The 15096-nt window shown below is 39.4% G+C and overlaps 4 protein-coding genes across 4 annotated transcripts; 2 read left to right on the top strand and 2 right to left on the bottom strand.

The window, feature by feature from the left end:
• On the top strand, positions 1-2384 carry LOC125222116 (ribonuclease 3-like protein 2). Its single transcript, XM_048124571.1, has 4 exons — positions 1-573; positions 847-999; positions 1173-1546; positions 1948-2384. The coding sequence occupies exons 1-4, from the start codon at positions 220-222 to the stop codon at positions 2120-2122; spliced, it is 1056 nt and encodes a 351-aa protein (XP_047980528.1). The 5' UTR covers positions 1-219; the 3' UTR covers positions 2123-2384.
• A 796-nt stretch (positions 2385-3180) lies between these two features.
• Positions 3181-5154, bottom strand: LOC125224312 (alpha-1,3-arabinosyltransferase XAT3-like). The gene is made up of 4 exons (XM_048127695.1): positions 4975-5154; positions 4818-4907; positions 4207-4736; positions 3181-4020 (listed from the first exon to the last, which is right to left on the bottom strand). Exons 1-4 carry the CDS (start codon positions 5099-5101, stop codon positions 3400-3402), a joined length of 1368 nt encoding a protein of 455 aa, XP_047983652.1. The 5' UTR covers positions 5102-5154; the 3' UTR covers positions 3181-3399.
• Positions 5155-9553: 4399 nt separating this feature from the next.
• On the top strand, positions 9554-11905 carry LOC125185159 (protein NRT1/ PTR FAMILY 7.3-like). The gene is made up of 5 exons (XM_048081652.1): positions 9554-9646; positions 9709-9820; positions 9965-10182; positions 10274-10833; positions 10921-11905. The coding sequence occupies exons 1-5, from the start codon at positions 9623-9625 to the stop codon at positions 11789-11791; spliced, it is 1785 nt and encodes a 594-aa protein (XP_047937609.1). The 5' UTR covers positions 9554-9622; the 3' UTR covers positions 11792-11905.
• A 502-nt stretch (positions 11906-12407) lies between these two features.
• On the bottom strand, positions 12408-13953 carry LOC125185272 (alpha-1,3-arabinosyltransferase XAT3-like). The gene is made up of 2 exons (XM_048081782.1): positions 13699-13953; positions 12408-13620 (listed from the first exon to the last, which is right to left on the bottom strand). Exons 1-2 carry the CDS (start codon positions 13928-13930, stop codon positions 12476-12478), a joined length of 1377 nt encoding a protein of 458 aa, XP_047937739.1. The 5' UTR covers positions 13931-13953; the 3' UTR covers positions 12408-12475.
• Positions 13954-15096: the final 1143 nt, after the last annotated feature.

Below are 15096 nucleotides of genomic sequence, written 5' to 3'. Positions count from 1 at the left end.
CATAACAGAATTGAAACAGTCAAATCGAGTCTTCTCTGATCACTGCAACTTTCCAAACCGACAATTGAGAATCGGAGATCGGATTTCGTAATTGGAAATCTGTTCTAATCTGATTCGACTTCTTCCCTAAAAACCATATTTTTATGCGTCTTCTCACGAAATTTGCATACCTATTAAAGCCTATGAAAATTTTGATTTTCTGAAACCTAATTGAAGGCAATGGAGGCGACCGGATACGGTGAGGTTGAAGAAATATCGAACATTGATGCATCGGTAGGGGCGGTGGAGAATCTCCTCGGTTATTGTTTCAAGCAGAAGAAGCTTCTGGAAGAGGCCTTGACTCACTCCTCGTGTTCCGATTCCGCCTCCTATCAGCGCCTCGAGTTCGTCGGCGACGCCGCTCTTGGCTTGGCCGTCTCCAATTTCGTTTACCTCCACTATCCCGGCCTCGATCCCGGGAGGCTCTCGCTCCTGCGCGCCGCCAACATCAGCACCGAGAAGCTTGCGCGCGTCGCCGTCCGCCACCGCCTCTATAAATACGTACGCCACAACGTTGCTGTGCTTGAAGAAAAGGTATCTGCTTCAATTCAATTTCTGTAACTGCTCAATTCTCCCCTGTTTCTACCGTTTACGGCGTCGATTTCGTTTAGGCTTTTTCTTTCTGATTCCAATTTCTGATTACAATACTGAGTGTATGATGCACTTTTGATGAATATTTCTGTTACTGTTCACTCGAGATGTGTGCTCAATAGGGAGCCATTATTGATCAAGTTTTGAAAAAAATCTGAGCCTACTTGTTCACTTTCAACTCTATCAAGTCCTTAATGTTTTATTCCTATGTTTCAGGTTAATGATTTTGTGAAAGCAGTACAAGAGGAGGGGGAATTAGAGATATATGGAGGATTGGTCAAAGCCCCGAAAATTCTTGCGGATATTGTGGAGTCAGTGGCAGCTGCTTTGTATGTTGATTGCAATTTTGATTTACATACTACATGGAAGGTTAATTTGTTTCTTCCTTTTCTACTCTGTTGAATATGATTAGTACTAGAATTAATGGCCAAGTAGGAGGTCTTTTTGTTTTAAATATGAGAAGCAATCTGTTTACAACATGTTCTCAACCAAAAAAATGTCTTAGCTTGATTTGGTTATAAGTTTTCTTCCATGTTTTTCAGATCTTTAGACATCTTCTGGAACCCATTGTAATGCTAAATGATCTGGAGCAGCAACCACAACCTGTAACTATGCTCTTTCAGTTATGCCAAAAGGATGGAAACCTGGTTGATATAAGTTACAGGAGGAAAGGAGAGAAAACATTTGCTACTGTTACCATCAATCGGGAGTTTATTGCCTCTGCTTCTTCTGAGCAAAGAGAAATGGCAAAGCTCCTTGCTGCGAAGGCTGCTCTTGAAAAGCTGTCTCATAAATCTTGCAACCCATTGAAGGATACCATATTCAACCAACTCAATATGGATGGTGAAATTGAAGAAGCAAAACAGAAGCTGTATGAGGTGTGTGGCAAGAAGAAATGGCCGAAACCAAACTACAAGTAAGCATTTTTACCATTTTTAAGAACTTTGTGTTATTCTAACTATGCTATTTACAGAGTCTGGATAGAAGTTTTACATCCTTCATCATACCCATTTCTTGCTTTTCCAATTTTTGCTGTGAAAGGAAGTAGTTTCTGCTTTTAAACTGTGGCGATCCCCACATATATTTGGTTCATTGCATGATAATTCTACATTTTAACCACATCTAAAGTTCAATGACACATATCGCTCGCCATTGCTTTACTGTTTCGCTGAAGTGCTGTTCGGCAATTCATTGTAAAACAAATCCCATATGATATCCTAAAGATAGAGCTATTTCTCATAATTGTCTTTAACTTTCCAATGTTGAAAAATTGTGACAAGTTATGTATAGATCTTTGACACTTCCAAGCATGTGCAGAATCCTTAAAGAAGGCGGCGTTGCTCATCAGAAGATATTTACATGCTCGGTTGAAATTGAAATATCAAAAGGTATACTTGTGATGGAGGGGAAAGAGAAGCCAAGAGTGAGAGAGGCAGAGAACTCAGCAGCTTCAGTAATGCTCTTCGGTCTTAGAAACTCAAACTATGTATGATTATGTCCTAAACCTAGGATAGGTGTATTTAGTGAAACAGCTCACCACAATAGGGATTATAGTTGCACTATCAAATTCTTGAGAATCAAGAATTTGACAAAGCCATGGAAATACTTTATTCTCAAGAATTTGACAAGGCAATGAGGATACTTTATTTTTTACTTTCACCTAGTCTTGATTGTTTAGAAGAGTTAATTGACTCTTGATTGTTGACACAATTAATCAATTTCATTTATTATACAGGTTAAGTATTTGAGTATTATATTCCTTTTTTATGGTAAAATTTTTGTACCCCAATTCAACACATTATTATTGTTAACCCAAAAAATGAAATCTTACTGTATAAGGGTGACTTTTAGACATTTCATATTATATTCATTAATTTCATATAAAGTCAATAAAATACTATAAAGAGTGAAATAAATATATCATCATTCAAAATAAATAAATTAATAAAAATGTGATTCTTCATGATAAATTTATCTCTCACTATACTACACTAACGCATGGATAAAAGGTTAGACACCGTTGTAACTAATGGCAACTTGAAAGTTCACGTGATCTTAACAATGAAACGCAATTTAGTCGATAAGATATTTTCCTCCTATCCAATAGACCAGTGATCTGAGTCATTACTAAAGTAAAAGGAAAATTATTATTGATTTTAAGCCATGATCTAGTCTTCCATCTTGAACACGTTTGCATCTTAGATTTTAATTACTCAGTGCAAACATAGTAATTAATTATTGAATAATATGCATTTTTGTATGGTACTGTATCAAATTCCACATTCATGACCATTCACGATAAAAACGTGAATAACTAATCAAGAAAATTATATTTAAGAAAAATAACTTAAAAAGGAAAATGCATGTTGTTACACAACCACAATTGCGTGCATTAATGGGTAATGTAAGGATTAGTGATTGCTTTTCTTGGCCCCTTATTAAATTATCTTTCATAAATCTAACGATTAGCACATAAAACAATTTAGCAGAATAACCTTAAAAAGCTTACGTCAATTATTATTAACATAATGTGACAGCTTAGCCACCGCATTAAAATAGTTGAATACCATGCTCTTGATTATGACATTGGAGTTCAAAACATTTACTAGAATCTAAGAACATTTTTTAATTGATAAACTAAGTAGATAGTAGTACTATGTTTAATTAGAGATCTTTTAGCTTTCTTTGACTGAATTGTATGTTTCGAATTATATTTCTATATCGAATTTAATAAATATCAAAAGTAGTGAATTCACCTGCAAAATTTGATTAATCCGAAACAATACTAAGCGCTTCAACAATGGTCGACCTAAATCGAGCAAGATTGATCTTCACATTTTGTTGATCAATAAAAACAGCTCTGGCAGTCATGTAGCCACCGTCTCGGTACACGGATCCCGGATCGGTCACCACCGAGCTATTCCGGCCGTATAGCTTCACCAGCGAGCTCTCTTCCTCCTCAATCTTGTACCGCAGGTGGTGCAGCCCCATCGCCCGGGCCGTGTCTCCAAACATCACCTTCGAAATCCACTCTGTCCCGAGCGGCTCCACTTGCACGACCACGCCTCCCTTTGCCATGAACACGTCGTTTGCTAGCCCGGCCCCGTGCACGCCCACGATCACGCTGCACGAGTTCACTAGCCGCGCCATCCGTGTCAGATTCGACGCCACTTTCGACCCCCTCACCACCACCACCTCAAACCCTACCTCTTGCATCACGGTGATCATCTCGTCTTCGTTGAGGAACTTCCTCGATTTCGTGCGCGACAGAAGAAGTAGCCTCGGTCTAGAGATTTCCGAGACGTGGGAATACGTTAGACTGAAGATCTCACGGAGGAAAAGCTTGAATTCTGGCATTCCGTACCCTCCTGGGATGTCCGTGGAGTTCACCTGGGATGGAGCCAGGAATTAAACTCAAGAGGGGCAAAAATGTCATAAGCAAATAATTCGAAGAATTGAGAAGGGACATTTAAAAAAAATTCAAATAAATGTGCAAATTTGAAGAAAAATTAGTATAGATGCAAATTTATGAGTGGGGCATTTGCCCCATTAAGAGCCATGTGGCTCCATCCTTGCCTTCAGTATGCCGTGGTATTTCAGCCCGACTACTGAGGCAGGGAAGCAGTGGACGGCGGTGGCATTCGCGGCCGGATTGATCACCTCGTGGGCCGTGAGACGAGTTAGGATGGCGTTGTATTTGGCGACGAAGGAGGGCTTGTAGTCCTCGACGACGAAAGCCACGCGCGTCTGGAAGTGGCGCGTGGTGATGTAGAGGGGGATGATGATCTCGCTCATTTCGTGGTACGTGTTTCCGATGTAGCCGGAGGAAAACACCACGGCGGGGACGCGGTGGCGGAAATCGCACGGCGGAGGAGCTGTGGCGTTGCTGTACTGGATTATCCGGACAGGGGAGATTTCGTTCACGGCGTATCCCTGCCACGGGTAGGGACGGACCACCGTCTCGTTTTCCCACTCGTCGTCGGACGGAACGTAGACCGTCATGTTTCCGGTCTCAATTAGTACGGGTTTAGTCGATACGCAGTGGACGGAGTGGAAGGCTCTGTGGCAGGCAAAGCCTGTATCGTCAAGCTTCCTCCGATCCTCCCCTGTTTTAAAACAGAGCAATTCTTCTTAAAAAATGCAAAAAACAGAGCAATTCTTCTTATAACTGTTGAAGATGCACATACCTCTGACTAGTCTTACTAAATGGAAATTGATGAATTCCTTGTCGTCTACTGTCTTCATCGCAGATCTTACGCCGGAAAAGTTCTGCATCCCTACCATTTGGAGAGAAATTTGATGAGTGATTGAAGAGGAAAATGATAAAAAGGTGAAGATTGTTACATTGATGGAAGGTAATTCTGTTTCCCCAGAGGAAATCGGCACCGACACAGAGAAACGGCAAGGAAAGTAGTAAAAGGAAGGGAGTGACACCAAAAACCATCTTCTTCTGATCTTTCTCCAGCTTCATAGCTGTAAGAGATGATGAACTGAAGACTGAAATGAAACAGTAGTGAGATTAAGGTTTTAGCTTATTAATTAATACTAGTATTATTATTTGTTGGTTTTAGCATATAATAACTCATCCTAAAATATTTTACCAGTACTATTCCGTCTCATAATAATAGATCTCACTATCCACCAATAATAATGTGAGTCCTATATTACTTTAATTCTTGTGCCATTTCAAGTGCATATATTTTTACGGAACAACGGAGTATTAGGAAAACTGGGTAATGTGGAATGTCAAGTTTGAGAATTATTAACCTTAATAAATGTTCAAGAAACTAAAAAAGTTGCAACCAAACTGTAACAAGCAGTGTTTGTCACGCCTAGTACTGAATTAATGCACATGGCGTTTGAGTTGTTAGTCGAAGACCAGATCTACTATGTGTTGTGAATCAAGGAAAATCAATACTTGGAGTAGACCTATCCAAGGTTTACCGAACCGACGGTTAAAACTGAAACCGTAACCGCCGATTACGGTTCCGAACCGAAACTGTGAGAATTTACTCGAACTGAAACCGTCGATTTTTGAACCGTGGTTTGGTTCAGGTTCAAAATTTTTCAAACCAAAACTGTGCCGGAACCGCCGGTTCCGGGCGGTTTCAAACCAGAACCGCAAAAAACCCCCGAAAAACTGTGAAATCAAGCCGGAACCGCAAAAAACCGGTGGTTCAGAACCGTGAAAAACCGTCGGTTCGAAACCGAAATCGAAACCGACGGTTTTGGAACCGTAACCGCGAAACACCCTCACGGTTCGGTTCCGGTTCAACAATTTTCAAAATCGGAACCGGCGGTTCCGAACCGTAACCGTCGGTTCCTGAACCGTGGGCACCTCTAACTTGGAGGAATAGACATCGACATGATTTAATTATTACTATTATTATTAGAAGTATTAATAGTAGTATCAATTTTATATGCAAAAGCAAGCAAGTGATGAAAGCCCCAACTTTTTATTTTACGTTTTCTTCGTTTACTAGCATAGTTCAAGTGCATTTGCTCGCACGCAAGAATATCTTACTTTAGCTCCATAGTTGCTTTATTTATGATATACTACTATATTTTTTGAATTAGGATAGTTTATGTGATCAGTGATCCCCATACTTGAACATCACTCGCATATAGTTGATGTTGTTATAATTTGTTTATTTTGTATATGCATTATGATTCTAATATATCATTGACATCAATAATTCTATAAATTATTTACAAATGGAAGCTTGATTTGTTCATTTTCTATTTAACAAATTGAGTTGATTTTATGTAATTTATAGTAAAATTTATAATATTAATAAGAATTTTAAGGTTATTAAAAAAATGAAATGTATAACATAAAACAAATTAAATTAAAATGAACTGAGAAACCATCTCTAACCATACAACAAATCTCATTTTTGGCATTGAACACTTCTTCAATCCAAATTCATTTTTGAGATTTTCTATGGAACAATATCAAATATGGATGTGTATTGCAGTGCAAAATTTTAAGAGGTAAAAAATAGATGAATACGAAATATTCTTATAGTTTTGTGTTTGGTGTAAAATATTTTTTAAGATAACATACATTTATAAATAGATTTGAATTTAGTGTAAATGGTCGGAGATGACATAATTATCAAATAAGTTATACTCCTACAACATAAACACCTAACTAACATAAACACAAAGTTTATTTTCATTTACACTATGGTAATAATTCATCAGTTTAGCTAAAGAAAGATTAAAGTAAAAGTAAATTAGTTAGGAAAAGGAAAAAGTTCAATCTTCAATGACCCATAGGTGCTTATTTTTGACTGCTCAATGTCTAAAAAAAAGGGTGAAACATAGAATTATTTGCATGTAAATACATAAATATGTATTTTTTCTTATTATTTTTTGGGGTAACTGCTTTTAAAGTCATCAACTTTCCATGAATTCCGATTTTTCCCACAAACTTTAAAAAGTTCGTGTAATGTCACGAACTTTATTGTCGGTTGCCATTTTCCCATGTCAGGTTTTCCAGTCTGATTCAAACTGTTCGTTTACTATTAAGACAATGTCTAAATTCTTTTTCTTACTATCGTTATCTTCGTCTTTGAAATAGCTTCGCGTGGGTACCTTGTACACCTCAATCGGAACTCGGATGAAGAAGTTATGGCCATTTGATGAAGGCTGCGACCTTTGTGCGACCTTGTACCATCATAATGGCCATAACTTCTTCATCCGAGTTCCGATTGAGGCGTACAAGGTACCCACGCGAAACTATTTCAAAGACGAAGATAATGATAGTAAGATAAAAGAATTTGGACATTGTCTTAATAGGAAACGAACAGTTTGAATCAGACTGGAAAACCTGACATGGGAAAATAGCAACCGACAATAAAGTTCGTGACATTACATGAACTTTTTAAAGTTCGTGGGAAAAACCGGAATTCATGGAAAGTTGGTGACTTTAAAAGCAGTTACCCCTTATTTTTTTCCAAACTTTTATTTTTAAGGCTGACATTGATTACATAGGCTATATTACTATCTATATAATGAAACACGGCAAGACAATATGGCAGATTATTTATTTGGAAATATATAAACATTCGACATTTTATGATTTATTTTTAATATTTTTTGAATTTGAAAATACATGAACTCTGAACTTTTTATGATTCATTTCTGAAACTATCATGATGGCGCATTTTATTTTCAGTCCATGTACTCCTTAACTGTCCGGGTTTACCCTTCTCAAAATCTGACATGGAAAACGTTGAACTATTTAGGACAGCTTGACGATATCTTTCTCCTTTAAGAACATTACTCAACCTCTCTGCTAAGAATTTCCTCGTATCTGCTAAGAATTTCCTCGTATCTCTGTTGATGAACTCAGGAAAACCTGTTCCGTTCTGAATTCCACTTCTGTACGATCTTGTAGACTGAGAACGAGGTAAATTCATCCCCTCTGTGAATTGTATGAATTCGCTCATTTAAAATCTACTTAAACATAGCTACATTTGCCAACATTTTATTTTTTTATTTTGTCATTTAATTGGGAATTATATAAAACACAGTGATATTGTGCCTATTACTTTCTCGTTCTATTTTCTATTCTTTACTCAAACAACAAACTTTGTGAACTAAACAAATTACTATTACAATATCTATTTTTGCCTCCCATTCCCAATATGATCGACAACAAGAAAGCAATTTGTCAACCTTATGATTGAAGAATCAATATCAATATCAATAAATTAAACTCGGATTTAACTTGAAATTAAGAATGATAGTTTCCTCTTGGCCTAAGCCAAACTAAATGCTAACTTCAAGATGTATTTCCCCTTCAATGATTTGGGGTATATATACTTGAGACTCCTACTTCAACTACAAATGGAAAAACAAGAGGAAATAATTAATTAAATACAACTCCCTACTAAACAAAATATCTAGACATCCAAATCTTCTTGGATATGTGCTTCGTCCTCTTCATGCTTATCTCGTTCTTCCTTCTAGGAATTTGATTACTCTCCCACACACACCCTCATTGGATTAGACACTTGTTCTAGTGTTGCACATCACTCGGTTAGGTCACGTAACTATCAAACACTTTACACTCTATACTCAACAAAAGTGTGCCTCACACTAAAATTCACTCTACTTTTCATACTCGATGCATGCACGAATGAGAATTTTTAAAATGTCAATTATTTTGCATTCGACGGATTCAGTTACAAACAATAATTTCTTAACTTTAGTTGGCCCACAATTTTGATTGGAGCTATTAAGTGAACAACTTATATAAATACATGCATGCTGTACGTAAATTTTGTCAAAAACAAAGTTAGATTATTAATTAAAAATCCCAAGCAAAAATATTTCTCCAAAGGTCCACATGTTAGATTTTCATCTTAATGAATCTTTATATAAATCTACATATCAACTTCTAATATTCAATCAACAATCACCTTCATGTTAAATAAATAAGAAACAAAATCGAATCACATACACAAGCGATTGACGATGAAAAACGATGTTGGGACTTGATGATTTTCCTAAACCAAAATCTCTTGATTTCTTTAGGAACTATATTAGATGGTTGAAAATCAATGCGTATATGATTTTAGTGTGTTAGGAACCAAAGTCCTACTTTCTAATTTTTGGTATTTGTTTTTTATAAAACTATAGTATAATATAATTGTCTAAGACTAATAGAATATGAGTTTGTTATCATTCAATGCCTAAATCAAGATTACAACAAAGCATCCAATATAATTACTACACTATAAATAAGTCATAAGTTGATTAGAAGTAGTATAATTTTCCAACATCAGCTCCAACCAGTTCTTTTCCATTTCCCCTTCTTCTTTTGGATAACCTCCTCCTTTTTGTAGCCCTCCATTCCTCACTCCCACCTCTATATATATGTACCCTCCCTATTTCTTGCTTCCCTACTAAATCAGCATTCATATATAGAAAACAACTCTTCCATCAAATACACAGAACAATTTCTCATCTTCTCCTTCAAATGGGATCCTTAGAATTATACAAGGTGCTTCATTCATTCACCTTATACTCTCTCTCATGTTAACTCTCATTTTATTTAATTTGTAGGCTAAAAAATTGAAGGAAGAAGAATACACAGGTGATGGAAGTGTTGATTTTGATGGACAGCCGGCTATTCGAGACCGAACTGGGAAATGGTCTGCTGGGACCATCATACTATGTAAGTCTGCCTCTTCTATGAAATCCTGATAGAGTTTAAGTCCAAGTCATCAACAGAGGATATGTTACATTTTTAGTAAGTTGATTTGATGAGTTGTTGTGAGACATTTTGGTGACAAATTTTGTTATTGAATTTGAAATGTAGTGAATCAAGGCCTAGCAACACTAGCATTTTACGGTGTGGAAGTGAATCTGGTGCTGTTTCTAACAAGAGTGCTGCAGCAAGACAATGCCGAAGCAGCCAACACCGTTAGCAAATGGACCGGCACTGTCTACATCTTCTCTCTACTTGGTGCTTTCCTTAGTGACTCTTATTGGGGAAGATACAAAACTTGTGCCATCTTTCAAGCAATCTTTGTAATTGTAAGTTTCACTCTCTCTATTTATTTTCCTCTCTCAGTGTCTAGGCATCACATGATCATAAACATGTATAACTACCATTTTATTCAAGCAGGGTCTAGTGCTCTTGTCACTATCCACACAGGTGTTCTTCCTCAAACCCGGGGGCTGTGGGGACGAGACGACCAAATGCAACATGCATTCCAGTTGGGAGCTGAGGCTCTTCTACTTCTCTATATACATGGTGGCTCTTGGCAACGGCGGCTACCAGCCTAACACAGCCACATTTGGTGCTGATCAATTCGACAAAGGGGATCCGAAAGAGGGCTATTCCAAAGCGGCCTTTTTCAGCTACTTCTACCTTGCATTGAACATTGGCGAACTCTTCTCCAACACTATATTGCTATACTTCGAAGACGAAGGCCTGTGGGCCCTCGGGTTCTGGGCCTCCACCGCCTCTGCCACCCTCGCCCTGCTCCTCTTCCTCGGAGGCACCAAGCGCTACCGCCATTTCAAGCCCAGCGGCAACCCCCTCTCCCGCATTTCCCAAGTCTTGGTTGCCGCCATCAAGAAGTGCAGCGTGAGGATCCCACCGGACGAGGACGCTGCCAACTTGTACGAACCCGAGGGATCCAAGAACGGAGCCCGAAAGATGCTCCACACGCAGGGGATCAAGTAAGTGTGTTACACTTCAATTCAAGTCAAATACAGACTTATACAGTGGTTTCAGTTCTCTCTTTATAACATGAATTTGCGTTGCAGATTCTTGGACAGGGCAGCATTTGTGACAGCGCAGGACGAGGAGGAGCTGAAGAAGAGCGAGCACAAGAACAACCCGTGGCGGCTCTGCTCCATCTCCCAAGTGGAGGAGGTGAAGTGTATACTGAGGCTTCTCCCCATCTGGCTCTGCACCATCATCTACTCCGTCGTGTTCACGCAGATGGCCTCCATCTTCGTTGAGCAGGGCGATGCCATGAACACGCAGATCTCCACCTTCCGGATCCCAGCTGCCAGCATATCATGCTTCAACCTCCTCAGCGTGGCCCTCTTCATAGTCCTGTACAGGAGGGTGGTGGACCCAGCCGTGCGCTTGGTGAGGAAGGACTCCAAGGGGCTTACGGAGCTACAACGGATGGGGATCGGGCTGGTGATCGCGGTGATGGCGATGGTGTCTGCAGGGATAGTGGAGTGGTACAGGCTGAAATACGCGAGGAGAGATTGTAAGCAGTGCCAGGGTTCGAGCACGCTGAGCATATTGTGGCAGGTGCCGCAATACGGGCTGATAGGGGCGTCGGAGGTGTTCATGTACGTAGGGCAGCTGGAGTTCTTCAACGCACAGGCACCAGAGGGGCTGAAGAGCTTCGGGAGCGCGCTGTGCATGACGTCGATATCGCTGGGGAATTACGTGAGCAGCTTGCTGGTGTCGATAGTGATGAAGATATCGACGGAGGACAACGTGCCCGGGTGGATACCGGGGAACCTCAACAGGGGGCATCTGGATAGGTTCTACTTTTTGCTGGCCGGGCTGACGGCGGTAGATCTCGTGATATATGTGGGCTGCGCGTCGTGGTACAAGAACATCAAGTTTAGAGGGGAAGAAGAAGATGATGAAGAGGATTATGATGAGGTGTGAGTAGCTAATCCTCAATCGTTGGATGTGAAACCTACTTAACATTAAAAGTGAATTGAGACTCTTATTATCGGACGGACATAAATAAGAAAACAAAACTCCTAATCGCAAACTAAACCGCAACGGGAAGACAAGACTCCTAATCACGAGCAACCATAATGTATGATATATACAAATATTAAAATTATATGAATTTGTATTTATTTAATCAAATACATATGTTCATGGGGGTGCACTATAATGACCACCATAGATAACAACATAGACAAACAATTTGTGATACATAGGCAAACAATTCGGCATATGGTTGCACTACAGTGACACCATAGTTAAAATGACAATCTAGACAAGCAATCTGTAATACATCGACAAACATTTTGTAATACATAAGCCTTGACTATTTAGCTTAGAAAAAAATAAAATAAAATCCTAAAAATTTGTGTATTAATAAAAACAATATCTTCTTGTATTAAATATCCCCTCCGTCCCACTAGAAAACAATCATTTTATAATTTATCATCATAATACTAGTATACTTTTTTTAGCCCAATGATGAGAACACTAATAGAAAACACCCAAAATTGTGCACCCCTTATGAAACTATGATACGCCTTACATATTCTGGGTCGACAAAGGAAGCTTTGTATAAATGAAATGAAGAAAATTCAACCATTCCTAAAAAAATAATTAATGTTGAACGAGGCTCATGGCCATAGCCATAGTGTGCCTAAACTTGTCAATACTAATATTGACATTTTGTCCATTAAGGTACACTTCCCTTCCTATATGAAGGGGAAATGCACCCGTTGGGTCCGTGATAGCCTTATGGCTTCGCGACCCAAATATCTTCAAGAGCGAGCTCTCTTCCGGCTCGATCTTATATCTCAAGTAATGCACACCCATCCCCCGAGCCGGATCACCGTAGTAATTGGCCGCCGCCCATTCCAACCCGATCAAGTCCACTTGCACCATCACTGCCCCATCGGGGAGGAACACCTCGTTCGTGAGGCCGGCCCCGTGCGCCCCCACGAACACGCTGCACGAGTTTATCATGCGCGAGAACAAGTTGATGTTCGACACGGTTTTCGCTCTCGCCACCACTACTACCCTAAACCCTAAATCCTCCATCATAGCCACAACTTGCTCTTCGTTGATGATCCTCCTCGTCGTCGTCCGCGACAAAAGCATCACCGCCGGCCTCTCGATCTGTGACACGTGGCTGTACTTGAGTTCCAGCGATTCCCGGAGAAACCGCCGGAACATCGGCGTGGTGAGCCCCTTTGGAATCTCATTAGCATTAATTGATAAATGGCCGTGAAACTTAAGCCCGACCACCACCGCCGGAAAGCAATGGACGCTCCGATCGGCGGCGGGGTTCAGGATCGGATGCGACGAGAGGCGATTGAGGATTTTTCCGTATTTCGCGACGAACGAAGGTCTGTAATCCTCCATGATGAAGAGCACGCTCGAGTTGAATAGTTTGGCAGTGATAAACAGAGGGATGATGATTTCGTTGATCTCGTGGAAGACGTTGCCGGCGAATCCGCTGGAGGAGAACACCACGGCGGGGACGCTGTGCCTGTGATCGCAAATCGACGGCGTAGTGTTGCCGCCGTGGATGATCTTCACCGGAGTCACTTTTCTCAGGAGAATTTCATCCTCCTGCCTCGCGTAGGGACGGAGCGACGTCTCCTGCGCGGGACCGTCGGAGGGGATTGAGACGGTCATGGTTGCGGTGTCGATTTGGGATGGTCGGGTTGTGACGCAGTGCTTTGAGTGTATCTGTGCATCGCAGGAGAAGCCGGTGGCTCTGAAATTGCTCTGTTCTTCCCCTGTTTTAGAGAAAAAATCAAATCAAATCTGTGAGTTATAATTTTTAAAGCTGGTGAATAACTAATTTAGGGAGAGACCTTGAACTAATCTGGAGAGGAGAAAATCCAGAGAATTGAAGCTCACTTGAACAGTTTTGTTGGAGTGTGGAGATTGATAGGATTTGCGATCAATTTTGAGAAGATTAGGTTGTTGAAGTTGAATATTGTTGCTCCATATAATTTCAAAGTAGAACAGAGGAATTGCAAGCAAGAAGATCCATGGAGTTAGACGCGAAACCACCTTCTTCTCCATTCTCAATTCACGAATCATGACTACTTGCCGAAGACGCAAGAATTAGAAAATGTGCGAATGATGTATAAGTGCAACGCTACTTTTCCATTACAATGTCACAAGAACATAATAGTAAGGGCCAACAATATCATACTAACGTGAGTTCGGGTACAGGAAGAATCCACAAAAGGGTAGAATAGGCGGCTGATGAGATGTTGCTTTCGTTTTTGCCCTTAATTTGCAGTTTGTTATTCTTTCAAATTATTATCCATCTTATTAATTCGAAGGTAGATATATGAGACTTTTCGTTGTTAAATATTGATCGACGTATTATGACATTTATGCATGGAATCACTTTTTTCAAACTATTGATTTATTTGTAGTTATGCGCAGTTTGAACATACCAAACATGACATGAGTTAAAATGACAATCCCTCTTAAAATAATACCATACCACCATTCTTAGCTAATCATTTGTAAACGTGGACGAATAATCAGCTGCCATGTGACAATCATAAAAAATTCGCAAGGGTAAATTTACGTGGACTGCAACATCCAATACTCTAGACTGCAAGGTGACGCGACCTGCAATATTGTTGTTTAGCGTTTATACTATTGCAGTCTAGCATATATAATATTGCAGTCTAACGTGGTGTCACAGTATCATTTTAAGAGTGTTGTCATTTTAACACGTTACTATCAAACATAGTTCTTTATTAGTTTGATGAATATTCTTATAATTTATGCGTAACACCAAAACCGCTGCACATATATTCGTACCTGGAAATGCTAATCTACAAATGAATATTGTTAAGAGTTTCATTGTCGAAATTAAGCGCTAGCGTGTACAAACGTTAAACATTAAACATTGAAATGGACAAATTAAATTTTTATTATGGCTTTGACAAGACAACTATGAAATTCATGTTTTTTATTGATATCTGAAAAAAAATTTAAAGATTGTGTTCGGCTCGAATTCGTAACCTTTCACCTCTTGTATTAATATTCTACCACTATACCAACACACAACATCCAGATTCTTCAATTTTCAATTTATTGTGCTTGACATATTAAGGTAGAAAAAAAAGTCATTATTCAACAGTTTTCAAATTAATAAAAGGACCCAATTTTCTATTGTATTTCGAATGTATCGAACTATTCGAAAAGAAGTTGAAGTCTAATTCGACAACAGCCGCATCATCCAA

Source organism: Salvia hispanica, chromosome 4 (genome assembly GCF_023119035.1).
Source record: "Salvia hispanica cultivar TCC Black 2014 chromosome 4, UniMelb_Shisp_WGS_1.0, whole genome shotgun sequence".
Lineage (NCBI taxonomy): Eukaryota > Viridiplantae > Streptophyta > Magnoliopsida > Lamiales > Lamiaceae > Salvia > Salvia hispanica.
The sequence above is the reverse complement of the archived record's forward strand: the minus strand, read 5'-3'. Positions and strand labels throughout refer to the sequence as shown.

Excerpts from the sequence above, each read along its gene's own strand:
- LOC125185159 (XM_048081652.1), top strand. The coding sequence starts at position 9,623 with ATGGGATCCTTAGAATTATACAAG. Across the intron at positions 10,183-10,273 it reads TTCAAGCAATCTTTGTAATT|GGTCTAGTGCTCTTGTCACT; the intron begins GTAAGTTTCACT and ends TTATTCAAGCAG. Across the intron at positions 10,834-10,920 it reads CTCCACACGCAGGGGATCAA|ATTCTTGGACAGGGCAGCAT; the intron begins GTAAGTGTGTTA and ends TTTGCGTTGCAG.
- LOC125185272 (XM_048081782.1), bottom strand. The coding sequence starts at position 13,930 with ATGATTCGTGAATTGAGAATGGAGAAGAAGGTGGTTTCGCGTCTAACT. Across the intron at positions 13,621-13,698 it reads CCTCTCCAGATTAGTTCAAG|GGGAAGAACAGAGCAATTTC; the intron begins GTCTCTCCCTAA and ends TCTCTAAAACAG.
- LOC125224312 (XM_048127695.1), bottom strand. The coding sequence starts at position 5,101 with ATGAAGCTGGAGAAAGATCAGAAGAAGATGGTTTTTGGTGTCACTCCC. Across the intron at positions 4,737-4,817 it reads TTTAGTAAGACTAGTCAGAG|GGGAGGATCGGAGGAAGCTT; the intron begins GTATGTGCATCT and ends GTTTTAAAACAG. Across the intron at positions 4,021-4,206 it reads AATACCACGGCATACTGAAG|GTGAACTCCACGGACATCCC; the intron begins GCAAGGATGGAG and ends GCTCCATCCCAG.
- LOC125222116 (XM_048124571.1), top strand. The coding sequence starts at position 220 with ATGGAGGCGACCGGATACGGTGAGGTTGAAGAAATATCGAACATTGAT. Across the intron at positions 1,000-1,172 it reads ATTTACATACTACATGGAAG|ATCTTTAGACATCTTCTGGA; the intron begins GTTAATTTGTTT and ends CATGTTTTTCAG. Across the intron at positions 1,547-1,947 it reads TGGCCGAAACCAAACTACAA|AATCCTTAAAGAAGGCGGCG; the intron begins GTAAGCATTTTT and ends AAGCATGTGCAG.